The sequence below is a fragment of the Erythrolamprus reginae genome, chromosome 3, assembly GCF_031021105.1.
Source record: "Erythrolamprus reginae isolate rEryReg1 chromosome 3, rEryReg1.hap1, whole genome shotgun sequence".
Lineage (NCBI taxonomy): Eukaryota > Metazoa > Chordata > Lepidosauria > Squamata > Dipsadidae > Erythrolamprus > Erythrolamprus reginae.
The window spans coordinates 241,870,645-241,897,258 of NC_091952.1; the positions used below are offsets into that span (position 1 = coordinate 241,870,645).

Below are 26,614 nucleotides of genomic sequence, written 5' to 3' on the forward strand. Positions count from 1 at the left end.
AAAAACGTGTGTTGTGGGAAGAGTCTTATTCGATTGGATCAAAAGACTTCCAAATCTGGAATCTTGTAAGACAAGCATCTGCCTGCTGAGGAGTCAGTCTACAAACAGCATCTGAGGACAGCAGATTCCTCCCCAGCCACTGATCGGAATAACTGAGGTTGTGAAACTGGGCACAACGGTCATCTCAAAATAGCATATAAATCTTAGAAGGCTCTCAGCAAAGATTTGAGTTACGTTTTTAGGTTTTACAGTCCCGGCGTTCACTTACCCAAGCTTCCAGCTTACTATCACTGAAGCATAAGGGTCTCTGATGTTTTTCTTACATTATTAATTACAGTATATTAGTGAATTTTTTCTTTAAAGTGGCAGCTTTTATTTTTCACCTTAGCCAATATTTCACTACTCTTAGACAGCCAGCACGAAAATACGATTTATGACCACAGCTGAGACCAAAATTTCTGTTGCTAAGCAAGACAGTTGTTAAGTGATTGTTGCCCCATTTTACTACCTTCCTTGCCACAGCCAGTAAGTGAATCACTGCAGTTGTTAGTAACATAGTTGTTAACTGACTCTGGGTCCCCAATGACTGCTTGTCAGAAGGTCACAAAAGGGGATCACTTGAACCCAGGACACGGCATCCGTGAGACAGAGCATAATGTAATCTTGTTTAGAATCTGAAGCATCTGGATTCCAAATCACGTGACCATGAGGATATTGCAATGGTCGTAAGTGTGGAAATGGTTATAAGTCGCTTTTTTCAGTGCTGTTGTAACTTTGAACGGACACTAAATGATTTTAAGTCAAGGATTACTTTCCTTTGAATGAGAGCATTAAAAAAGGAAAACCCTCAAGTAGAAGTATTTGCCAGGAAAGACAGAGTGGCTCCCTGCTATGTTCCTTCTGCAGGCAGGCACCAATATTTTAATTTAGGCAAGGGTTTTTTGGATGGCTCACTGTGTGTTTGGTTGATAAAGAGGGAGGGAGGGAAGGAAGAAAGGAGGGAGGGAAGGAAGGAACAGAAAGAAAGAAAGAAAGAAAGAAAGAAAGAAAGAAAGAAAGAAAGAAAGAAAGGAGATACCATATTTGGTATTTGTTTTTTAGCACGTCATAATTTTATTTAAATGGCATTACTGTGTTTAAATTTTTATCAGCTAGTGTATGGTCTGCCTTGAACACCATCTACTGATCTGTTGGTGGGAAAGCAAAATAGCAGTCCACCTTTTAGAAATACTTCGATTCCAAAAAGATCAAGAGCTTTGAGAAGAGCCGAGGTGGTGCAGCAGATAGAATACAGACCTGCAGGCCACTAAAGCTGACTGCTAGATCTGCAGGTCAGCGGTTCAAATCTCATCACCGGCTCAAGGTTGACTCACCCTTCCATCCTTCCGAGGTGGGTAAAATGAGGACCCAGATTGTGGGGGCAATATGCTGGTTCTGTTAAAAAGTGCTATTGCTAACATGTTGTAAGCCGCCCTGAGTCTAAGGAGAATGGTGGCATTAAAAAAAATATCGAATGAATGAATGAATGAATAAATAAATATAAAGGTATCATCTGACTGCAATTTAAGGCAACGATGTCTTTCTTTTGGGATCACAGCCATACAGGGCCACTATGCAATCCAGAAAAAAGATATAGCTCATTTTAAAAGTTGGAAATGAGAGCTTACTTTTCTACCTCCAGGTTTCCTGAAGCAGCTTTTTGCAACTGAATCTAAAACACTGTACAGCTCTCATATTACACAATCCTCCACGCCAGTGTTTCTCAACTTTAGCAACTTTAAGATGCCTGGACTTCAATTCCCAGAATTCTCCAGCTAGCCATCTTAAAGTGGCCAAGTTGAAAAGCCTCACTCATATTTTTATTATTAATTGGACTTGTATGCTGCCCCTATATAGGGGCTATATTTCTGATTATTATCTGCTAGCGCTTGGATAAATGCTCAAACAAACACAGAGTAAAACTGAGGTAGGAAGCTGAGGAAATTATCCTCTTCTGCTTTCAGTGTATAATTGTATTTTTATACTTACTTTAACCTGTTTATGGAGGGAACGTTCCGCCATGATGAATGAAGATTATCCAGGTTTATTACTTGACCCTTTTTATGGGCAAACCCTAGCCGGCAATACATGGAAACAGCATTCTGGAAAAGAAAACAAGACCCTTCTTTCAGCATGCTGTATTATCATAATTTTGAGAAAAAGAAAAAGAGAGAGAGACATTGAGCAATAGAACAATTAATCTTTTCTCTTGTACAATTAAATGAAGTGGAGGCCTACCTTCACAAGCGACAGATCAATCTCAAGCACATTTGCTAACTGAAAAATACAAAGAATAAGTAAGGGTTATTGATAATGGTGTTCATTTACATCAGTTCCATTGCAACAAAATTATGACTCGCTCAACAGCTGTCTGACAACGTTGACGTCAACGCACAGTGGAAAGCCAAATGGGCTTTGGCAGTTACGTAGATCAGTGGTCACCAACTGGTGATCCATTGACCATCAGTGGTCTGTGAGAAAATTTCGATGGTCCACGGAAAAATTATTTGCACTTTTTTTATATTGGACTAAATCAGGAGTCCCCAAACTATGGCCCCTGGGCCGGATACATGCAGCGTATTGCTGCAGAGTCTCCCCCTTTGGGGTCTTTTTGTGCAGGTTGGAGGGGGTCGGGGCAGCAGAGATTCTGGCTTGGGGTCTGCTTCATTCTCCTGGTGTGGGGCTTTGGCCGAAGGCTGGAGGGTTGTACCACTGGTGATGAAGAGCCAGATGATCTTGTTCCAGTGAGACTGCATTGTGGCCTGCAACTGGCTGACCATCTTAGCACACTGAGCCTCCAGGCGCTTGTATCTGGCCTTTCACTCCCATAGGTCTCCCTTTGCTTGGAAAGCCTATGCTCCTAGTCCTCAGTGAGGTGATTCGGCTGAGCTTCCTTCTCAGTCAGATCCAATTTGAACGGAGCCAGCTGTTTTACCAACTCTTTTGCACGGTGGCTGCTTAGCTCCAACAACTGCTTCCTGCTGGGGCTCTAAAAAGCCCAGGTGGGCAGGAGAAGAGTGGATGGGAGGGGTGAGTAGAGGCTGGCGAGGTGTCGCTTGACTGAGTGACATTGGGTTGGCCACGCCTATCCAGTCACATGATCACCTAGCCCAGGGGTAAGCAAAATTGGCTCTTCTATGACTTGTGAACTTCAACCCCCAGAATTCCTGAGCCAATCATCCTAGCTGAGGAATTCTGGGAGTTGAAGTCCACATGTCATAGAAGAGCCAACTTTGCCTACTCCTGACCTAGCCATTCCCACCCAGTCAGTCATTAGACAGATCATATTAGTGGTTCATGGAATTCAAAATTATGAATTTAGTGGTCCCTGAGGTCCAAAAGGTTAGCGACCCCTGACATAAATGACCCTACCCAAAAGGTGCCAGGCTTTGACCTGCCTCGCCACCATTGGTCAACTCTGAACAGGATCTGTACCCAACATAGAGTCTGCCAGGACTCCTTGTTTAAGTGGCGTCTTTTCTTTACCCCTCAGCGTGACTGTGGTGCTCCTCGACAAAATGTCCACCACATTGTGTCCGAATGTCCATAAAAGCTTACACCAGTTCAAGTTCTGATTTTTTCAACATAGACCATCCTGTCCTTGAATGACTGGATGAACTGGACATTAATATTTGAAGTACCAATAGTCCATGTATTTGCAATATGCTAAATAAAGCACTACTAAAAATGTTACTTATTCAATACTGACCATATAAGAGAGCCAAATGGCTGAATTATATAGCGTTTCCGTGGAATATTTAACAACATTTCATCATGGTGAAATAAAAGCAATCAATGAATTAATCAGCCTGGTTAACTGGCTAGCATTCTAATACAGTGGTACCTCTACCTAAGAACGCCTCTATTTAAGAACTTTTCTAAATAAGAACTAGGTTGTTCAAGATTTTTTTGTCTCTTCTTAAGAACCATTTTCTACTTAAGAACCCGAGCCCGGAAAAATTTCCCAGGAAATTTGAGAGTGGCACAAAGGCCCGGCCAGTTTCCTGCCATTCCCCCTGGGTTTCGCTCTCTGGCGCAGTGTATGGGAGGCAGCCTCGCGGCGGGTGTATGGGAGGTACGTGCTCCTCCTCACCGCCTCAGAGTCCCTCTTTTTTTTTAAGTCTTAAAGTTTTTGATTTTTTTGATTCCCCTCAAATCACCTTCTTCTTTCGGCAGCGACTGTCTTCCTCCTCCTCTTCTTCCTCCTCCTCCTCCCACCCAAATTCCGAGCTTTTATTTGTTTCCTAATGGGTTTACACGCATTATTTGCTTTTACATTGATTCCTATGGGAAAAATGGCTTCTACTTACAAACTTTTCTACTTAAGAACCTGCTCACGGAATGAATTAAGTTCTTAAGTAGAGGTGCCACTGTTCTATGGTAAATACATTTCAAGTGTCCTGCAGAGGCTTAAGATACCAATATACTCCTCAATGAGAAATATGCATCACGTTATGGAAATGCATTCTTATACAATTTCACAATCTCAGCAGTTTTCATGGAATTGGAACTCAGCCACAGTTCAGCAACACAATATATACTTCCCTTGGCCCAAACTTTGATTGATAGTCTGATCTACCATAAATCAGCTTTGTTTGTTGGTGTGAAGGCAGATTTCAGAGGGGACAGTCGAAGTACTTTCAGAACTACAGTTCATTTCACTGTCATTTCAGGGATTTATGACATGTAGCTAGGAATCTGATTTAATCACACTTTCTATTGGGAAATGTTTTTCCATTAGTACAAAAAGGAAAAATAAAAAGCAGCACGTTCTTCTGGTTATTTTTCCAATTTAGCACAGCAAGCATCATCACCTCCGTAATAGAGATTGAGTGTGCGATGATGGGAAGGTCAGGAAACTGAGGACTGGCTCCTCGTGAGAATGGTGGGATCAAATGGTTGAGACTGGTGTTTTCTTCCAGCTCTCGGTATTTATCTCCAAGCAAGATCATCATACTCTTAATGGTCCTAAGATTCTGAATTCTGATCACATGATCACGGGGATGGTGAAAAGGTCATGACTGTAAAAAACAGTAATTTTTTCAATGCCGTTGTGACTTTGGACAGTCACTATCACTCGAGGACTACCTGTATTGAGGATTAAAAGAGGGCATCTGTCCTCAGTCCTGGAGAATTGTTGCCAACCCACTGCAACAAGCAATTGTCTGTTGGTTTGTTTATATTTTTACAATTTATACGGTTGGTCATTTCATCCATGGGACTCTAAGCAGCTCCAGGAATTAAAATTCACAACAATACAAATTAAAAGAAAAATCAAATAAAAAAATCTAAATAACCAAAAGCTTCCGAGCAGGTGCTGATTTTATAGCCTCTTGGAAAAACTTAAAGAGAGAATGATTTACCTCTGCGACATTTGTGTGTTCGTCTATGGAAACAAATATCTTGTACAGCAGAGTTTCAAAATAATCTCCCTGAACTCTGTTCATCACAAATCCTTCCAGGGGCGGCACTGAAAAAGAAAAGTGATGTTTTTAAAGGATATTGTGAGGTAGAAAAATAAATCCCACTTATTGGAGGAAGAAAATGCAATAGAATTCCTGCTTCTCTGTCTCAGAAAAGAAAGTAGCCCTTCATAAGAGAATGAGAGAACAGTCACAGACTTAACACTTCTTTTTCTACTTTTACTTTATCAAATACAGATAGTCCTCAACTTACGACCATCGTGGAGGCCAAAATATTTGTTGCTAAGTGAGACAGTTATTGAGTTTTGCCCCATTTCACCACCTTCTTGCTACAATTGTTATGTGAATCATTGCACTTACTAAGTTACAGTACTAACACAATTGTTAAGTGAACCTGGTCTCCCCGTTGACTTTGCTTGTCAGAAGATCGCAAAAGGGGATCACAAGACCCTGGGACCAGTGGTGGGATTCAATTTATGTTTTAAAATACCGGTTCTGTGGGTGTGGCTTGGTGGGCTTGACTGGGTAGACGTCGCTGGGTAGGCATGGTCAACTCCACATCGCTCACATCGAGTTGCCTGGCCTCCTGAGCAGGGGTGGGTTCCTCCCAGTTTGGATCAGATCGCCAAATTGTTAGCGACCCTCTGCTGACATGACGATGGCGTCATGAATCCGGTTCGGGTGGTGCTGGTCCATGGGCACACTGTCATTTTTTGGGGGGCGTGGTGGAATTTTTGATGAATTTCTCTGTGTTTGGATGACTTTTCCTCTTCTGGTGCTTGAAAAAAAAAAGCCCTCCCGCCTGCCCCCCCCAACCAGGCTAATCCTAATCTTTATTTCTTCACCTGAAGCACAGCTGATCAGCTCCTCAGCTGTGTTTCGGGCTAATTCTTGACTCTGAGCACACACAGAAGTGAAATCGCGCAAGGGGACGCATGCGTGTGCGAGCGGAGTGAACAATTGCGTGTGAAACGATGCAATGCGAACCGGTGGCAAAGATAATTGGAATCCACCCCTGCTCCCGAGCTCTTCCTAGTCTTTGACTATTGATTTGTCTACTACTACAGTGTCCGGTTGATTATCTAATGCCTGAACTGAACTGAAAAAGCTCCTGGTATGAGAAGCGAAATGTCTTCAAGGAAATACAAAGGAAGTCCAGTTTCCTCTTGAAAAACCTCCTTTGGGATATTAGGTCAGTTAAACTCTTACATGTTTAATCGTATCAACGTACTGAACAGGATTTTTTTTAAAGTTACACATACCTGCTATGCAACTGTCATCGGATATTGGTACATCAAGGTAGATAAATCCCTTATTATATAAGCCTACGGATACAAGAAAAAAAAGCCCATTATAGTAACATTCTCATGCAGTGTCTTCAATCAATTTGTTGTGCTGAGAAACAAAGAACATGAGACAGAGTTCATAAAATAGTACATGGAATACTGACAGTTCCGTCCACATTTTTCTCTAATTCAAATTAAACCCAGTTGCTGTTCTGAAAATCACTACACACGTGGCATTGTATTGGATAGAGATGCTAGTAAGACAGGACACATCTGTGGCCAGACCCGAGAGACACAAAACTCATTATCTAAAGCGGTCTTCTCAACCTTGGCAACTTTAGCATGTCTGGGTTCTAAGACATCTTAAAGTTAACTTCAAAATTCTCTGAGTTGAAATGCCAAATCTTAAACTTGCCAAAGTTGGGAAACATGGTTCTAAAAGTATCCTGCCTTAACATGAGTCTTTCTTCAAGTATGAAATTAACAGACTAGGAAACATGGGCACACAATCACACCCATAAAAACATACAGTAAGCATGTTGCTTTTTTGATGAGAGATTTCCTTTGAACATATTCAGATGAAAGTTCCAAAACAAAAGCAGCTGGAAAGTTACAGTATAATTACAATTTTATCCTTATGCATAATTGCTTATAATATGGCTTACCAAAACCCAAATCCATCTCTGAACAAGAATCAACTGTACATGTATGCAACAAATTACACGTACTTTTAATATATCATATTTTTCGGAGTATAAGACACAGCTTTTTCCTCTCTAAAAGACACTGATAATTTGGGTGTATCTTATACTCTGAATGTAGCTTTTTTCCCCAGCCCTAGCTAGCTGCTAATGATATTCCCCGCTCTTACCTTGCAGGCTCTTTCATTGTTTTTCTCTGCAAAGAATGTTTTCCAAGTTTTAAGTCTTTGCAGGTTTTTTTTTCATTGCTCTAACTTGCGTAAGTTTCTTTCCAGCCCTAACCAGGTGCTAATAATGTTCCCAGCTCTTACTGGCTTGCAATCTCTTTCATTGTTACTCTCTCTGAATAAGGTTTTTTTTTTAAGCCCTAAAAAGGGAATAAAATAATGTGCTGAAGCTGACCAGACAAAAGCTGCTACCCAGATGAATATCTGGTAAGCAGATTCTTTTCCCTATTTTCGTCCCCCCAAACTAAGGTGTGTCTTATACTCCGTTGCGTCCTATACTCCGAAAAATACAGTACATGAAATGTATTTTTCATAACTGTGTTCTCTAAAGAGCTTGGAAAAAGACATCATAGCTGCAAAAGTATCTGCAGTGGGGTTTAGGACTGTTGATCTCGTAGCCTTGGCCATCCCTCCTTCTTCAGCAGTGTTCCTCCCTTGGGTGATTCTCTGCTAATGTTTCTCCTTGGCTGACACGCCTCCATCCATTAGCCCTCGGCAATGCACGCCTAAGTGCATGGGAGGGTGGGGCCGTGGCCCATTGCCCAGGGCTAATGGATAGAGGCATCTCAGCCGAGGAGAAACTTCAGCGGAGAATCGACCTGGATATGCTGGGAGGAAAAAGGAGGGGTGGCCAAGGGTACGAGACAAACAACCCCATTCTGTTGCAGTGAAATCTTGTTGTAATAGGCTAGTGGAGAAAGGTTATGTCCATTATTTCCAAATGCCTGTTAAATTGTCAATTATGTTATTTGCAGCAATTTACAATGCTATGTTCATTTGCATAACGATCCCACTTAGGATTAATTACATCATTATGCCAATTGCCAGAAATGATGTGAAATTAATATAAATTTTATCTCCTTCAGTAGGATGCCTGGACAGAAATCTGGTTAAGAGCATTCAAAATCCACTAAATTTGTTTTTTTAAAATTGTGGCTTCACTATTTATCAATAGTCACACATAATTATGCTAAAACCTCAAGTGTTATACAAATAATTTATCGGTTCTCTGCGGTGCTCAAATATTTCAGATACATTAAATTTTGCAAGCAAATTCCACCAGCATGATTCAGACACTTACTCCATGAGCTGGAAGAGTTCTTAATTATTAAGGCTATTTGCAACTACAATGCAGCAAAATTATTTTCTAAATTGAAGGGAAATCCCAAATAATACCTGATTCAGCATGGGGATCAGCTGTTCTAACAAATACAGTATACAGAATAATAGAATTGAAAGGGACTTCAGAGGTCTTCTAGTGCAACCCCCTGCTCAGGCAGGAAACCCTATACCAGTGATAGCAAACCTTTTTCCCCTCGGGTGCCAAAATAGTGCACATGCATGCTATCGCACGTGTGTGCATGCTGACACACACATTTAATGCGTCCCCCCTCCCCCATTTTCTGGCTCTCTTCCGATGGGCTCGTTTGGCCCATTTTTTGGCCTTCCGCAGGCTCCAGAAACTTTCTTGGAACTTGGGGAGGGCAAAAACGCCTGGAGGCCTTCCGAAAGCCAAAAATGCCCTCTCAGAGCCCATTGCAAGCCCAAAATCAGCTGGTGGGGGCCCACATGCCTGTTGGAGCTGAGCAAGGGCAACGGCTTGTGTACCAGCAGATATGGCTCTGCGTGCCACCTGTGGAACCCGTGCCATAGGTTCGCCATCACAGGCCCTATACCAGTGATGACAAACCTATGGCAAGGGTGCCACAGGTGGCACTCGAAGCCATATCTGCTGGTACACGAGCCGTTGCCCTAGCGCAGCTCCAACATGCATGCCTGTCCCTGCCAGCTGATTTTTGGCTCTTGCAGAGGCTCTGGGAGGCGTTTTTAGCTTCCAGAGAGCCTCCAGGGGGGTGGGGGAGGGCATTTTTACCCTCCCCAAGCTCCAGGGAACCCTTTGGAGCCTGGAAAGGGAGAAACACGAGCCTACTGGGCCCACCAGAAGTTGGGAAACAGGCCATTTCCAGCCTCCAGGGGACCTCTGGGGGGCAGGGGAAGCTGTTTTCGCCCTCCCCAAGCATTGAATTATCGGTGTGGGCACTCGTGCACACGTGATAGCGCACGCACACACTCTTTCGGCACCCGAGGAAAAAAAGGTTTGCCATCACTGCCCTATACCATTTCAGACAAACTGTTGTCCAGTCTCTTCTTTAAATCCTCCAGGTTTGGATCATCCACAACTTCTGGAGGCAAGTCGATCCACTGATAAATTGTTCTGTCAGGAAATTTCTCCTTGGTTCTAGGTTGCTTCTCTCTTTGTTCAGTTTAAGTCCATTGTTTCTTCTCCCGCTCTCTAGTTCTTTGGAGAATGGCTTGACTCCCTCTTCTTTGTGGCAACCCCTGAGATATTGGAACACTGCTATCATGTCACTTCTAGTCCTTGTTTTCATTAAATTAGACATACCCAATTCCTGCAAACATTCTTCATATTTTAGCCTCAAGTCTTATCATCATCTTTGTTGCTCTTCTCTGCACTTTCTAGTCTCAACTTCTTTTTTACATCATGGAAACCAAACCTGGATGCAATATTTCTAGATGCAGATGTTGAGACAGTACAGAGAAGAGCCACAAAAATGATTAGGTGTCTTACCAAGTCATTATAAAGTGGTATTAACGCTTCATGTAATCTTGATTTTTAAAAAATGGGGGAAAAATCATACAGCAAAAGATAAATGCCTAAATTATTCTCTAGTCATTGATTCTCTCTCTCTCTAATATGGATTTCTTTCCAATCTTTTAGCTTAAATCTGTAACAAAAATAATATGCAAAAATTACTCTTTTGTTTGGAAGGGAAAAAAATTAACTCACTGTGAACAACATTGTAGTCTAGGACTCCAGCAAGCTGAGGACCTGTATCAATGATTTTATCAACTGCAGTTTTTTCACAGGGTGTGCATATCTAATGAGAAAAGTATGCATTAAATAATGTATGTGTAAGGTTTTAAAAATTATTTGATGTAGAGTGGACAACAAAGAACACAATCCATGCTGAGCACCCACTGTTGAATTTAATGCTAGAACAAATTTTCCATTAGAAAAAGATGCATGTTTTCTATCACATTAATTCAGGATCACTTAATGAAATTGTACTTAATAAGAAGGTATAGATAGATAAAAGATTTTCCCACAAACATGGCATAATTAGTTTATGAAATTAAACATAAGCCACAGCTTATTATTGCTGTAATTTTCAAGCAACTTTATCAAACATAATTCACCAAAAGAAGTTTCTGATAATAACAGTCCAGGTTTTTAGGTTCATGACCTGGAAGTGGAAGTTAACTTTTTAGCAGTCCACCTACAATGCGTATATCTAACTGAGCTGCAAAAAATATTTTATTTATACCTTAATGTCATCCTCTGTGATATAACCGGCTTGAACTACCCACCAAGCTTCAATGGCAATTTCTACTGGCTTCATGGGTAGCAGGTCGCGGGCCGTTTTCCTTCTAAAAAATTTCTGAAATGGTTAAAGAAGAAATTAGGTTTTCAAATGCCTAACACTCAAATCTTTAAGCACATCATCCCTTCCCCCTGTTAAGATTGTGTTTATCATTCAGCCTTGTTTCCGGCTGGGGAATTCTGGGAGTTGAAGTCCACAAGTCTTAAAAGTTGCAAAGTTTGGAGATGTCACCTCGCCATGTTTTATAGAAACATGGAAACATAGAAGACTGACGGCAGAAAAAGACCTCATGGTCCATCTAGTCTGCCCTTAAACTATTTCCTGTATTTTATCTTACGGTGGATATATGTTTATCCCAGGCATGTTTAAATTCAGTTACTGTGGATTTACCAACCACGTCTATTGGAAGTTTGTTCCAAGGATCTACTACTCTTTCAGTGAAATAATATTTTCTCACGTTGCTTTTGATCTTTCCCCCAACTAACTTCAGATTGTGTCCCCTTGTTCTTATGTTCACTTTCCTATTAAAAACACTTCCCTCCTGAACCTTATTTAACCCTTCAACATATTTAAATGTTTCGATCATGTCCCCCCTTTTCCTTCTGTCCTCCAGACTATACAGATTGAGTTCATGAAGTCTTTCCTGATACGTTTTATGCTTAAGACCTTCAACCATCCTTGTAGCCCGTCTTTGTACCCGTTCAATTTTGTCAATATCTTTTTGTAAGTGAGGTCTCCAGAACTGAACACAGTATTCCAAATGTGGTCTCACCAGCGCTCTATACAGCGGGATCACAATCTCCCTCTTTCTGCTTGTTATACCTCTAGCTATGCAGCCAAGCATCCTACTTGCTTTTCCTACTGCCCGACCACACTGCTCACCCATTTTGAGACTGTCAGAAATCACTACCCCTAAATCCTTCTCTTCTGATTATCTTTTCACTATGTTTCGGCTGTCATAAGTAACGGGGGGGATTTGGGAGGGTTATGGGGGGTTATGGGGGATTTGGGAGGGTTATGGGGGATTTGGGAGGGGGAGGTTCTGGAGGGGCCCTGGTAAGTTTCGTTTCTTCTGTTGAAGGCCAGAATGAGTTTCATTTCTCCTTGAGAAGAGAAGAAAGTCGGTTAGAAGCTGCATTCCATAAGCATGATGCGATGGTGAAGATGCGTCCACCTGATAGAGGTGGACAATGGGGATGGGTTATTTCCCAAAGTGGGGCAAGCTGGATACTTTGATATGGGCAACTATTGCGCCTTTTTCTTCAGACTTTGCTTTGCTTCTGATGCATTCACTTCTGATTTTAGTAAAGTTCACTTTTAAAGTTCAAAATGGACTCTGAGTTTTACTTTTCTTAAATACTGAGTGACAGGAGATCTCTGATATAGACTGAAAGTGAGCGACTGCAGTAGGCTCTGGTCCATCTTTCAGTTTCACTCACATAAATAATAAGTTCTTTTTAACTGAAGCGCATGCGTCCATCTGAGAAAACTATATTTGTTAATATCTTTTTTATAAGCCAGGGATGGCGAACCTTTGAGCCACGAAGACCTGGCTTTGCCAGCAGGCCTGGGGGCCATGAATTGTCCATCTTTCATGGTCAAATTTTGTTTTATGAATGGTATAAGATTTGACTGGCTTTTATATACATGGTTTTATCATGGGGTTAGTTTTTAGAGATTATATTCGACTTTTTTTATTGCTTGTATCCTTTTGTGTTGTATTATATTATATTATATTGTAAGCCACCCTGAGTCCTTCGGGATCGGGCAGCATAGAAGTTGAATAAATAAATAAATGGCACGGGTGCCACAGGTGGCACGAATGCCGCACGAATCCCAGCAACCGGTTAGGTCCCACAGAGTTGGCCTTCTCCGGGTCCCGTCGACTAAACAATGTTGTTTGGCGGGCCCCGACCCTCTGGAACCAGCTCCCCCCAGATATCAGAGTTGCCCCCACCCTCCTTGCCTTTCGCAAGCTCCTTAAAACCCACCTCTGTCGTCAGGCATGGGGGAATTGAAATTTTCCTTTCCCCCTAGGCTTATAGAATTTATACATGGTATGCTTGTATGTATAATTGGTTATTTAAATTGGGGGGTTTTAGATTATTTTTAATATTAGATTTGTTCACATTGTCTTTTTTATTGTTGTTAGCCGCCCCAAGTCTTCGGAGAGGGGCGGCATACAAATCTAATAAATACAAATACATATCCGCTGGCACGCAAGCCGTTGCTTAAGCTCAGCTCCAACGTGCATTGTGCCCCAGCCAGCTGATCCTTGTCTTGCACATAGGCTCTGGGACGGCCTCCGGGAGGGATGGGGGAGGGCGTTTTTACCCACTGAGACAGGTTTTAGCAACCTGTCTCTGATGGCTGAGATCGTTTTGAATTCCCAAGTCTTTAACATTTTTCAACCAAATTGAATTCATCTTCCTATTGGAGCACTTTTATTTCTGGAAATGTGATCCAGTCACACATTTAAGTGTCCTTGGAGAGGGGCGGCATACAAATCTAATAAATAAATTTATAATATTGTCTGATCAGTGATACAGTGTTTTCTTTTTAAAAAATTTCCGTGCATTCTGTTGAAGGGCAGAATATTCTTTAAATTAAAAAAATATATGTATTGATCCTGTGCAACAGTATATTCTTTAAATTAAAAAAAATATATGTATCGATCCTGTGCAACATGATGGCAGGATGTTTATTGCCACATTTAATTTCCCTCCAGAAATTGAGGGAAAGTCATAGATTTTTTTAAAAATGACCCTTGTAGCTTGGCAAAGGCTACAGATGACCAGATGCAAACAGTGGCAAGTCAGTATCTCATAAACTGCCAACTGTAGTCTGCCAAAACAAACTGTCCTTGTGGGCAGCCCCATAACTCACCAAGCCAAAGAACTGGAAATCTGAAAACAATCCTTTTAGGTTACAAAACAAAACTGGCTAGGGACAGTACGAGTGCTCAAAACTATGAAGATATTTGTTTTTATATCAACCTCTAAACAAGAGGCCAATAGTAGATCAAAAGGAGAAAACAGAATACATACTTTTGATGACCTACATTGATTCATCAGATCAATATACTGGTTTCTTCCTATGCCAAGAAGCCTTAAGCCTGAAAAAGAAAAATCTTTTAAAAAATGAATTCTGTTTTGAGAGAAAGTATTACTAATATGGAGCATTGCTGTCCCCCCCCCCCCCTTTTCTGCTCTATAACGCAAAAGGGCACCCTTAAATGGGCAAAAATAGGAGGTTTATCTGAACAACATCATTTGTCATTAAAATAACATTCAGTTGAAGATACTCATTATATTCTGGTTGGCTGAAAACAAGCATTTTGTCTGAAATTATCATGCATTTTTCTAAATCTAAAAATCTAAACATCAATTAATTTAATCCATGATGCAAAAGTTATCTAAGAACTTTATCTGAAAGACATGAATGTCTGAAAGCAAGTCGTTTTTAAAGTGGAACAAAGAAGACTTCCTTTATTCTCCTACAACTTGAAGATTTCAAACAAGATATATATTCTTGTAACAGCTTTTATCAAAGACAAGCATTGTTTAAAAAGTTTGACCTGGAATTCTGAGCTTTTAATCCAAGATCTGTATTTGTGCAATGGAAAAGAGAACGGGTATACTTGCAAGAGACATTTATTACAAGTTATAGCAATCTAACTAGAACATTAAATAATCAGAAAACTAAACAAAGATAGAGACATTACTCAGAACAATTGTTTCAATGACTAATTGAAAAGTGACTGCGATTGAATGGCCTAAATAATCTAAATATTATTATTATGGCTTACAGCTAAGACAATAAACAACTATTTAACATCTGATTGTACAGAAAATTTATTTTGTTAACTTTCTCAGTGTTATTCTCTTGTCGATGTCTCTTTTGTTCTGTTTTCAGATGAGAGGTTTACTTTTAACTTCGAAAGTATTGCAACTTCAAAAATAGGAACTCTCGGGCAACTGGACTTTCAAAACTAGGAAATTATTTTTTAAAAATTGGCACTTATTTTAACACACATAAACAGAATGTAAGTTTATACGTACAGTCTGCAGCAGTAAAATTAGGCAATGAATCATAACTTTTTTCACTGTTCATTATGTCCTTTGTGATAGAAAAAGAAGAAAAAAGGCGCAAAGTCAGTTTAATCATTGTACTTTTTAAACTTAATACTGTAAACTGATGCTACATCAGTATATGCTTCAAATCCCAACTCTTGTATTTAAAAAAAACTATTATCACTGGAAGTTTTAAAGAAAAGGCTGGACAGCCATTTTTCTGAAATGGTACAGGGCTATGATGGCGAACTTCTGGCACGTGTACCACAGATGGCATGCAGACCCATATCTGCTGGCATGGGAGCCATTGCCCCAGCTCTGCTCCAGCGTGCATGTGTGCACCAGCCAGCAGATTTTTGGCTTGCTGAGAATCTCTAGGAGGGTGCTTGCAGGGAATCCTCTGGAGCCTGGGGAGGGCAAAAAACGGGCCTCCTGGGCCCACCGGAAGTCAGGAAATGGGGGGGGGGAGTTGTACGTACATTCACAGGGGACAGGGCAGTGAGGGGGGGTCCTGCATGCATGCACAGGGGGCATGTGGTAGCATTGAACTATGGCTGTGGGCATGCGCACATGCGATAGCGCACACACACTTTTGATATCCGAGGAAAAAAAGGTTCTTCTGGAGGCCTAAAACAGCCCATTTCCCAACCTCTGGTGGGCCCGGTAGGCCCATTTTTCACTCTCCCCAGGCTCCAAAGGCAAAAATGTCCTCTTCCAGCCCCCTGAGACTCCCTGGAAGCTGAAAATGCCCTCCCAGAGCCTATGGGTGAGCCAAAAATCAGCTGGCTGGAACACACATGCACACTGGAGCTGAGTTTGGATAACGGCTTGTGTGCCAGCAGATATGGCTCCGGTGCCATAGGTTCGCCATCACTGGTATAGGGTTTCCTGCTTGAGCAAGGGGTTGGACTAGATCAGCGTTTCCCAACCGGTGTGCCGCGGCACAGTAGTGTGCCGCGAGACACTGGCAGGTGTGCCGCAGAGCTACGGAAGCTCCAGCTGGGCAGGGCGCTGCCGGTGCCGACCTGGAGCGCCCGCTCGCAGCTGTCCCCCGGCTCCTGCCCGATGCCGCGGTTTCCGGCGCTCTCCTGCTGAGCCCCAAAGAAGGAAGGCAGGAAGAAGGAGAGCTTCGTTCTTCGTGCCTTTTTCCCGCCTTCCTTCTTTGGGGCTTAGCAGGAGAGCGCCGGAAACCACGACATCGGGCAGGAGAGGACAGGAGAGAGCGCGGGCCGGGCCGGGGCGCAGAGGCGGGCCGGGGCTGGGGAGCGCGCGGGGGGTTGCCCTTTTGGTTTGGAGCTGCAAGCGCGGCTCCCCGAGGCAGGCGGGCAGGCAGCTTCCCTCCCTGCGCCTTCCCTCCCTGCGCCTTTCCCTTTCCCAGCTGCAGCCGCACCCCCCCGGTCCCCCCGCCAGTGCCCTCCCGCCGGGCCCTGGCGTCGGCGGCAAGTGTCCTTTGGGGCCCGGCGGGAGGGCACTGGCGGGGGGAGTGGGGGGGTGGCTGCAGCGGCCGCAGGCAGTCGCGGGGAGATGGCGGCGGCGAGAGGGAGCTCCAGGCGGCGGGAGCTCTCTCTCTCTCAGCTGACTGCAAGTGGGAGCTCTGACGGTGGCGATTGGACGTGCTGCTGGACGCCGTACTGCTGGCGCTGCGGGCTTGGCATATACGGCGTCCAACAGCACGTCCAGCTGCCGTCAGGGCTCCCGCTTGCAGTCAGCTGAGAGAGAGAGAGAGAGAGAAAGAAAGAGAGACATATAAGAGAGGCAGAGAGAGAGACAGCAAGAGAGGCAGAGAAAGGGACAGAGAGAGAAAGAGAGGCAGCAAGAGAGGCAGAGAGAGAAAGAGAAAGAAAGAGAGACATAGCAAGAGAGAAAGAGAGACATAGCAAGAGAGGCAGAGAGAGAGAAAGAAAGAAAGAAAGAGAGACATAGCAAGAGAGACAGAGAGATAGCAAGAGAGGCAAAGAAAGAGACATGTAGCAAGAGACAGTGAAAGAGAGAGAGAGCAAGAAAGAGAGAAAAAAGCAAGAAAGATAGCAAGAGAGAAAGACAGAGGAAGGGAAGGAGGGAGAGAGAAAGAGCAAAAAAGAGAGGAAGAAAGAAAGAGGGATGGAGAGATAGAAAGAAGGGAAGGAAGGAAAAGAGAGAAAGAGGGAGAAATAGAGCGAAAGGGAGGAAGAGAGAGGGGTTTTTTGTCCAATTTTTTCTTTAGCCCACCCCCCACCCCCCACCCCCCCTTTCAATGTTCCCCTGGATTTTGAAAATATGAATAATGTGCCGCGGCTCAAAAAAGGTTGGGAAACACTGGACTAGATGACCCTTCCAGCTGTGTTCTGATTAAATGTTGATTACTGCCACTGCGAAAAAACCCTGGGAATTAACTGCCAATTCAATCTCTTCTTCATTATTCATGTTAATTCCTTCTTTGATTGGAGAAATTGAATGGAGAGCCCCAAATAGAATACAGGTAATGCTCAATTTACGACCACTGGCGACTAAACTCGTGACTTACCTAAAAAAGGTAAGGGGGGTTGCAACTTGGCTATGAAGGTCCTACAGTTGGGTACCTTGCTGTGGTCATGTGACTGTATTTTGTGCACTCGGCAACATGGCCACATTTAGGGCAGTCTGCAATATCCTCATGTCATCTGACTGCAGCGTAAACCTCTTTGGTGAAAACCGGAAGTTACAAAACCAGGCCATAGTGAACAATGGGCTCATTTAAGGATCAATGTAAAAAAAAAGGGTTTTGACTGACCCATTTTTACAACAATCACAACATATGGCTATAATGCAGGAGTCTCCAACCTTGGCAACTTTACGACTTGTGTACTTCAACTCCCAGAGTTCCTTAGCCAGCAAACCTTAAAGTTGCCACAAGGCTTAAAGTTGCCAAGCTTGGAGACCCATGCTATAATGGATAGGCTCCATTACAGTCTTATGTTGAGGACTCTCTATACCAGGGATCTCCAACCTTGGCAACTTTAAGACTTGTGGACTTCAACTCCCAGAATTCCTCAGCCAGCAAAGCAAAGCCAGCTGAGGAATGCTGGGAGTTGAAATCCACAAGTGTTAAAGTTGCCAAGATTGGAGACCACTGATCTATACTAATGCAACTCAAGGGATATACTGTTCCCCTACATGTAACAGTAGCTGAAGAAAAAGCAAATACTAGACATGTGCTTTCAGTAATAAGCATTACACTGAAATAGAAGGAAACCAAATATTTCTCTAAACTTACCTCCATTATTCCTGTGTAATATGAAAAAGGTGTTATCCTTAAGCCCTTCACCATGATGTCAGACAAATGGTAGGGGTACAATATAAGGTGATCTCTGCTGTATTTTAACAAATCCTCGTAGTATCTGCGTTCATCTTTCTTGATGTGTTTAACTGGGGAAGAAAAGAAATGTAAGAACAACTGTCTTCTTAAATTAGTTAATAATGTAATCCCTTTTTTAAATGGGATACCAATGGGCCATAAAGACAGCAATGCAAATGATTTTAAAGCTGGCCTATTCCCTATGCATTTATGTAAGTAAGAAAGTCAAAACAAGACAGAATGGTTGTTATATTGAAATCTACAGCACAGTGGAAGAAAAATTATACTGTATTCTTAATTTATTATTGAATTGTTTATTTATATTTCACCTATATGAACTACCCATCTCTCTCAAGAGACTATAATACCCTACCTCTGTCTATTGCAAGATTATTTCCAGCAATACTAAAAATGCAAGTATAGGACATTGCAATAATGTGGATTGAATGGAGATCAAAACCAGAATTCCATAATTTAAATACTTAATGAAAATGAAAATATTGTGCCACACAATAGTTACTACAAATGTAGGATTCTTCTATGTTTGTGCTGGCCAAGGATGATGAGAACCAAAATCCTTGAAACCCAGAAGAAGCCAGCCATATCATTGCTCAGTACTGAGTTTTTATAGGGGACCTAATATAATGTATATAATGACATGGAGAACACAACTGTCAACAAACCAAATAGCATCTGAGAAATAAATCACATTCCACTCCTGTGCTATCACACAAGGTTCGATTTATTAGCTTCGCCATGTTGGATTTGTGGCCGTCATACCAAGACTAAATTATCTTCAGTTCCCCATCCAGGTTAAGGTTCATCTCACATCCCCACACCCACAAGTGCAATCACGTGGACCAATCCAGTGCAGGGATTCACTGGCTTCTTCATTTTTTTCAATTGACCTTGGATTCTGTGTAAGGAATGTGTGATGGTTATCAATCTCTCTCCCACTCCTGTTTCCCTATCGCTGCTAACTGTGGCATGCCGAAAGCCTCTAAATTCACATAATGGCTTTGGGCCTGACAACAGCTATCTAAGATGTGCCTACGCTCTTAGGTGCAAAAGAGGGAGAGAATGATTTAAAGTTTCTAGATTATTGACAGATATGACCTTTCTTTCTCCTATAAACTATCAATGTAGAACTAACCAAAAAGCCTTGGTAAACAATTATTTGCTAGTATTCAGATACTAGCATCTGGTGGCATGTGGAATTAATTAAGAAAGAAGACCAATGCAAAGAATTCAATGAATATCACTTTTATCTTAAAAAACTTCCAGAGTATTTATTTAAAGCATGTGTCTCATCCATTTCGCTCAGATTCAAGACTGCTTACAAACACAAATGATGGGTTTATTTCTATCTACATTGTAAAATTCTAACAAAACACTTTGCCTTTTAGGTGCTGTCATTGTTTATAATGTTTTACAGAAATTCATAAGAATTGGTGTAATTGCTTAATTTTCCTTTGTAAATTGGTCAATTGGTGCTTCAGCAACAAAACATCTATTAGGGATTGTTTGTTTCAGCATGACCATAGTTGCAAAACATTTTTGCTTTCCCAAATCTGTATTTTTTTTTTACTCACCTAAGTTATTCCGGTACCGAAGTTGATTGCGGATACTGTACAATACAACCTGCTTTTCATATTCTCGTTGTGAGTTTCCAAGACCCTATAAAGCAAACAAATCACATTCATTAGTATAAGCTAATAAAAATTTAATGAACACTCAGATGTTCAGAAATTAGCATCCACTCTTTCAGCTTGAAAATATCACTCATCTTAATGGATTACTTTTTCAAGAAGATGCATGATTGACTTGTAGTAAAATGAATGTATTTTTTTACCCAAAAGAATTGTTATAAAATGTAGTTGGACAATTTTTTCCAAGTGCAACAAATTCTTAGAATAATTCTCCATATAATTGGGAGGGGGGTCGGTAGGAAACGTTACTGGAAAGACTGTTTATTTTATTGAGGCTGGCTGTGATTCAAAAAACCTGTAAGAACCTGGTACAGGACTTGCTGCGAGCACAGATACAATTTTGAGAATGGAATCAGTATGAATCTCAAAATAGTAGCATTTCTACCATTTAAACATCACCTGGTTTTTATTTAGATATTCAATTTCTATAACCAGCCATCTCAACCAATGCCTTTATGCAACATATCACATCAATGACATATCAAACATATCACTGAAAATCATGAAACGTATCAATGATTTTATTCAGCAATATTGCAGAACTATTTTTAAGAATGGAATAAAAAAAGAAAAGGTCTTCACTCAGTCTTTTTAAATGCCACTACTAAATGTTGCCGCTGCCTACCCATGTGTTCTTGAGAACAGTCTGCATCTTAGATTGCAAAAGACAACATACTGATTATAATGCGACATTTAAATTTAAACCAAGTCAAATTTTGTAAGAAGCCAAAAATGCAGAATGAAATTTATTATTCATTATCCTGGAACTATGGAATGAAAACTTGGAATATCCAATCTTGGAAAATCAATGGATCTAGGTTTTAAAACATAAAGTATGTATGATTTCTTAAATCATACATACTTTGTGTTTTAAAACCTGGATCCATTGATTGAATGAATACTTTCTAATGAATTCAATTCTTTAGAAAGTATTATTGCATAATGTTTGGAACTCTCAAAGTTTAGAAAGTGTTGGACATTTTGTCTTTTCTGCTGGAATTGTATGAAATATGATATACGGCTTTAATTTTGTTTCAAATCATAGCATTTGTTAATATACTTCGGGAAAGACATGCAATAGCTAAAGGTATAAAGATGAACTATAACTGTATTCTGAAACATGGACTTTGTTACTTCGGGAAGAAATTTGGCTCTACCAAGTCTGCTGCCGACAGAGTATAATCTTAAGTAAACAGAAAGAAATTTCTTGATAATAAAAAATGTATTCAAGATATGAGTTGCGTTTTCTAGTTTTTAAAAGTCTATGTTCTTAAAAATGAAAACTCAGATCTTTTTAGTACTAAATTTAAAGATCAAAATTAATTTTATCTCAATACAACATGGATATTATATATTGTTTTCTTTTTTGTGAGTTTTCATGTTTTGGTGCATTATTTTAGAAACATAGAAACATAGAAGACTGATGGCAGGAAAAAGACCTCATGGTCCATCTAGTCTGCCCTTATACTATTTCCTGCATTTTATCTTACAATGGATATATGTTTATCCCAGGCACATTTAAATTCAGTTACACTATAATTACTATAATGTTCTTTTCCCACGTTTTCCATGTTTTGATGGTGTTGCATTTGTTTCTTTTGAAATGTAAAAGAAGTATTCTTATTCACTACCGAAAACATAAAGAGGTTTAACACTAACAATTAATTAGGCTGTTAGTATGGCACTGATACAAATGATACAAAGTTAACGGTTTGCAAAACAAACATACTGTATAGAATTCTGGCATAAAGAGATTATAGCAGCATCGATTATAACTTTCACTTTACGTTTGTTAGACTCTGTACAAGAATTCTCATCTCTTTTAATCTGTGATGCTGAAAAAGGTGATAGAAAAAAGAATGACAATAATAAACGGAATGGACCCAGTTATGGTGGCGATTATGAACTGAATGACAGGTGACTACCAGACCTGAAAGACCAGGTAAGGGACAGATCATGATGGAGCATCTCTATCTATGCGGTCACTAGGAGTACAAAATGATTTCATTGTATATAATCAATCAGAACTGCTCACATAGGAGACCGTATATCATTTCAGGCAGGTATCTGTCCAATCTTTTCTTAAAAACCTTCAGTGATGGAGCACCTACTTCTGATTAGCTGTTGACACTTAGTAATTTCAAGTTGTCTGCCCAACTCTCTAACCCATAATTGGCTTAACCATACTTTATTGAGCTAATCCAGTTCTTAACTGATCTTAATAACACAGTCCACACAAACTACTTAATCCAAGTGAACTAATCACATTTTAATTTAGAAGTGTTTTGTGAACTCATTTAAGACACAACTCTTAAAATATGCTCCTTATTTTAGACATGACTCTTAAAATATGCTCCAAGTTATCTGTGGCAGAGCTGTAGAGATTCTCAGTCGTCCAGGTCATAGTTGTCCCAAAGGTATTTTTTCAGGAGACAACTGGACTTTCATTCTTTTTTTCTTTTGAAAAAAGAAGAAATTTATATTCCTTGCAGACAGCTGGTAATTTGCATCCTTTTAGGATAGTTGAAGCACTTGGAGGTTTATCTGTGTCCTCAGGGTCATCTAGTTCCTGAGGCCTAATGGCCCTCTAAAGTAGTGGTTCTCAACCTGTGGATTGTGACCCCTTTTAGGGGTCGAAAGACCCTTTCACAGGAGTCAACTAATACCATCAGAAAACACATATTTCCAATGGTCTTAGGAACCAAGACACTGCTCCTTTATCTATCTCCAGGAGGGTCCACCCATATGCAGATACACTACTGCTACACACACACACACACACACACACACACACTGCTCAAAAAAATAAAGGGAAAACTTAAACAAAACAATATAACTCCAAGTAAATCAAACTTCAAATTTGTACAGAACAAAGTATTCAATGAGAAGATTTCATTCATTCAGATCTAGGATGTATTATTTGAGTGTTCCCTTTATTTTTTTGATATCTATGTATCTATCTATGTGTCTGTCTGTCTATCTATCTATATCTGTACCATGGGAATTTCTGAGCATGCAAGCATGCACCAAAGTCAAATTTCTGGGACTTCACATGCATCGCCATCTTGTTTTTGCCTTTTTTTTTCCTTTTTGCAATTTTTCGGCACTGCGCATTGGTGCTCATGCAAAGTGCACATGTGCCACGAAGTGCAGGAGGAAGCAAATTGGCAGAGAGGCAAGTTTCCTAATAATTTTGTTTTATGATAATAAATAATTTGGGGTTCACCACAACATGAAGAACTGTATTAAATGGTCATATCATTAGAAAGGTTGAGAACCACCACTGTAAAGGGATGCAAATGACCAGCTGTCTGCAAGGAGTATAAACCCTTCCAATTCCCACTATACTGTCAAGAGCTGAAGAAGCTTCTTGGATGAGTAGCAAAACATCTTTAAAGGCAAAACAAGAAAGTCCAGTGGCCTCCTGGGGGGGGGGAATCACCTTTGGGACACTTGAGAGATTGTCCACCTCACCAAATAGCTCATGGGAGCTCATCAGCCAATCCTTTGCAGTGGAAAATGGTGCCTTACGTTCAACCAACGACACTCTTCTAAGTAAAAAGGGAAGCGACATGCAGGTGAACAAGGCCTGTATTGAACATGTGGACTTCAACTCCCAGAATTCCTCAGCTAGAATGATTGGTTCAGGGATTCTGGGAGTTGAAGTACACAAGTCATAGAAGAGCCAACTTTGCCTACCCCTACTCTAAGTCAGTCCATGCGTCTCCAACTTTAATTCACGTGGGACTTCAACTCCCAGAATCCCCCAGCCAGCAACCAAGTGCGTCACCAGGGTCATTGAGCGGCATTGCCTTAAGCCTCCTCGAGCTGCAGGTCACCCCGCTCCCAGCCGACGGCGGAGGGCTACTGCTGGGAAGAAAAGGGAACCACAGCCCGCTGTGCTACGTCGGGAAGGGAGAAGAGGAACTTCCAGCATGGACAAGCGGAGGAAACCAACGTGACTTTTGGTTCAAAAGTCTGAGTGGACTACGGGGTGGACTACGGGGAGCCCGAGGGGTCAATTTCGCGGGACGTCGGAGGGGCGTTGCTCGCGGTATGGGTGGCCAGAAGGGTCAGTCAGTCAAGTCAGTCAGTCGGTACCTGCTTAACGCTGGCGGGGAGACGGGCCCAGGGGTAGTTGTGGCGAATGTGGAACTCCACGTCCACATTCATGGCAGGTTCCCCGGGATGCGGGGCGGAGCGAGCAAAGGGAGAACGGGCGGACGGAGGGTTGGGCGGGCCCCGGGTCCTCTTCGCGGCCGCCTCAGCCCCACTTCTGAGGCGACCCCACGCAACTGCTTTAAACTTGCCTTCCTCTCTCCCCCTCGCCGCTTCCGCGTTGAGGACGCCGGCGGGCCCGCCCCCTCCACTCTACGTCAGTTCCGGCGCTAAGGCGAGCTGGAAAGGCGTGAGCCCGCGTGATATATATATTCTAGTCTTATATATTCTCTCCTCTATATATATTCTCTTCCTATCCACTTCCCTTCTTTTTACTTCCTATCTTTATATATATATTCCTAATGTATATTCTCTCTCATATGTATTGTATATTGGACAAAGAATAAATAAAATAAATAAATAGGGGGTGTGGGGGAGAGGAAAGACGCGCGCGGCGGCTATATGGGGCGTCCTCCATAGCTGGCTGGAGAATTTTGGGAATTGAAGTCCACAAGGCTTAAAGTTGCCAATTTTCAAGACCTCTGCCCTATCTAATGAACAGAACAGACTTGGAAGGAACCTTGGAGGTCTTCTAGTCCAGCAGGAGAACTAAGACGCCTTAAACAAGATCTAAATATTGCCCACAAGATCATATGCTGCAATGTCCTGCCTGTCAGCGACTACTTCAGCTTCAGCTTCAACCACAACAACACAAGAGCACACAACAGATTTAAACTTAATATTAACCGCTCCAAACTTGACTGTAAAAAATATGACTTCAGTAACCGAGTTGTCAAAGCGTGGAACTCATTACTGGACTCCATAGTGTCATCCCCAAACCTCCAACACTACCCTTAGATTATCTACGGTTGACCTATCCAGATTCCTAAGAGGTCAGTAAGGGGCAAGTACAAGTGCCTTCCGCCCCCTGTCCTATTGCTCTCCTATATCTCCACTACCTTTCTTCTATTCCTATACAGTGATCCGCCGGTTATTGCGTCCCCGACCATTGCGAACAGGGTAATTTGCGATTTTTGAACCCGGAAGTCAGAACACCATCTGCGCATGCGTGCCCTTTTTTTCTATGGGCACGCATGCGTAGATGGCGCCGGGCAGATCAGCTGCTGGGCGGCTTCCCTAGGTCTTCCCCCTCTTGGCGGGCATCAGCGAGGAGTTTCCCCACCGCCCACGCAAACTCCTCGCTGCTGCCGCTTCGCTCGGGCCGCTTCCCAGCTGAGTACTCAGCTGGGAAGCGGCCCGAGCGAACGGCTTGTCCGCAGCCTGCCTGCCTTCTCCCGCCCACGCCGTTTGCTCGGGCCGCTTCCCAACTGAGCCCTCAAGCCAAGCGCAGAAGTTCGCCTTTGGCGCTTGGCTTGAGGGCTCAGTTGGGAAGGCGCGCGGGTGTTTTAAAACGTCGCCGCCGACATGGGGGGCTCGCTAGCAGCCCCCCGAGCCCCCAACCCGGGTTAGGGGGGGTGCTAGCGAGCCCCCCCATGTCGGCGGCGAAGTTTTAAAACACCCGCACCGCCCCCAATCTTCGGCTCCTCGCTAGCGCTGCGGAAGTAAAAACACCATCTGCACATGCGCAGATGGTGTTTTTACTTCCGTGGCGCTACTTCGCGAAAACCTGCTCGTTGCGGGGGGTCCTGGAACGGAACCCTCGCAACGAGCGGGGGATCACTGTATCTCTTCTTCTATTCTTGATATGTTCTATTACTATACCTTCTTTTCTATTATTTCTTAGATATATTTTACTATGAGTATCTCCTCTATAACCTTCATCATGTATTTTACTATGTGTATATAGATATATACCCATTAAAACCCTCATTGTGTATTGGACAAAATAAATAAATAAATAATAAATAAATAAATAAAACCTGAATAATAAGCAATTTCATTAATAATAATGGATAGTTAATGTAATAGTTCCTTATGTATGAAAAAGACGAACCCTTTTGCCTTATGACGGGGTAGGCAAAATTAGCTCTTCCAGAATTCCTGAGCTAGCATGATTGGCTCAGGAATTCTGGGAGTTGAAGTACACAAGTCATAGAAGAGCCAACTTTGCCTATCCCTGTCTTTTGAGAAAGAATCCTTGAGAAGCAGAGAAATGGGACCGTTGAAACATCGTCTCACAACGTATCCGTGTGTGGAACTACGATTTCCATGATGCTTGGGGCATTCTTTGCCCTTTTATTTCTGACATAGAGAATGAAAGAAGGTGGGGTCCAAATATTAATCTGAAGGCAGTAGTGGGTTGCTACCGGTATAGTAGAGC

General features: G+C 42.0%; 1 protein-coding gene across 2 annotated transcripts in view; it reads right to left on the bottom strand.

Annotated features, from left to right (window-relative positions):
• FAM91A1 (family with sequence similarity 91 member A1) overlaps positions 1 to 24,510 on the bottom strand; it is a 48,826-nt gene extending 24,316 nt beyond the window's left edge. For both annotated transcript variants that reach the window (XR_011558759.1, XM_070748262.1), the window contains exons 1-11: positions 24,277 to 24,510; positions 20,059 to 20,143; positions 18,386 to 18,537; positions 15,142 to 15,199; positions 14,128 to 14,195; positions 11,024 to 11,137; positions 10,486 to 10,576; positions 6,725 to 6,787; positions 5,403 to 5,509; positions 2,278 to 2,316; positions 2,029 to 2,141 (exon numbers count right to left, since the gene is read on the bottom strand). Coding sequence is in view for 1 of the 2 variants with exons in the window: in XM_070748262.1 (XP_070604363.1) it covers positions 2,029 to 2,141; positions 2,278 to 2,316; positions 5,403 to 5,509; positions 6,725 to 6,787; positions 10,486 to 10,576; positions 11,024 to 11,137; positions 14,128 to 14,195; positions 15,142 to 15,199; positions 18,386 to 18,537; positions 20,059 to 20,143; positions 24,277 to 24,348 (962 nt within the window). In the remaining variant the exon portion in view is untranslated. The remainder of the gene's footprint in view (positions 1 to 2,028; positions 2,142 to 2,277; positions 2,317 to 5,402; positions 5,510 to 6,724; positions 6,788 to 10,485; positions 10,577 to 11,023; positions 11,138 to 14,127; positions 14,196 to 15,141; positions 15,200 to 18,385; positions 18,538 to 20,058; positions 20,144 to 24,276) is intronic.
• Positions 24,511 to 26,614: the final 2,104 nt, after the last annotated feature.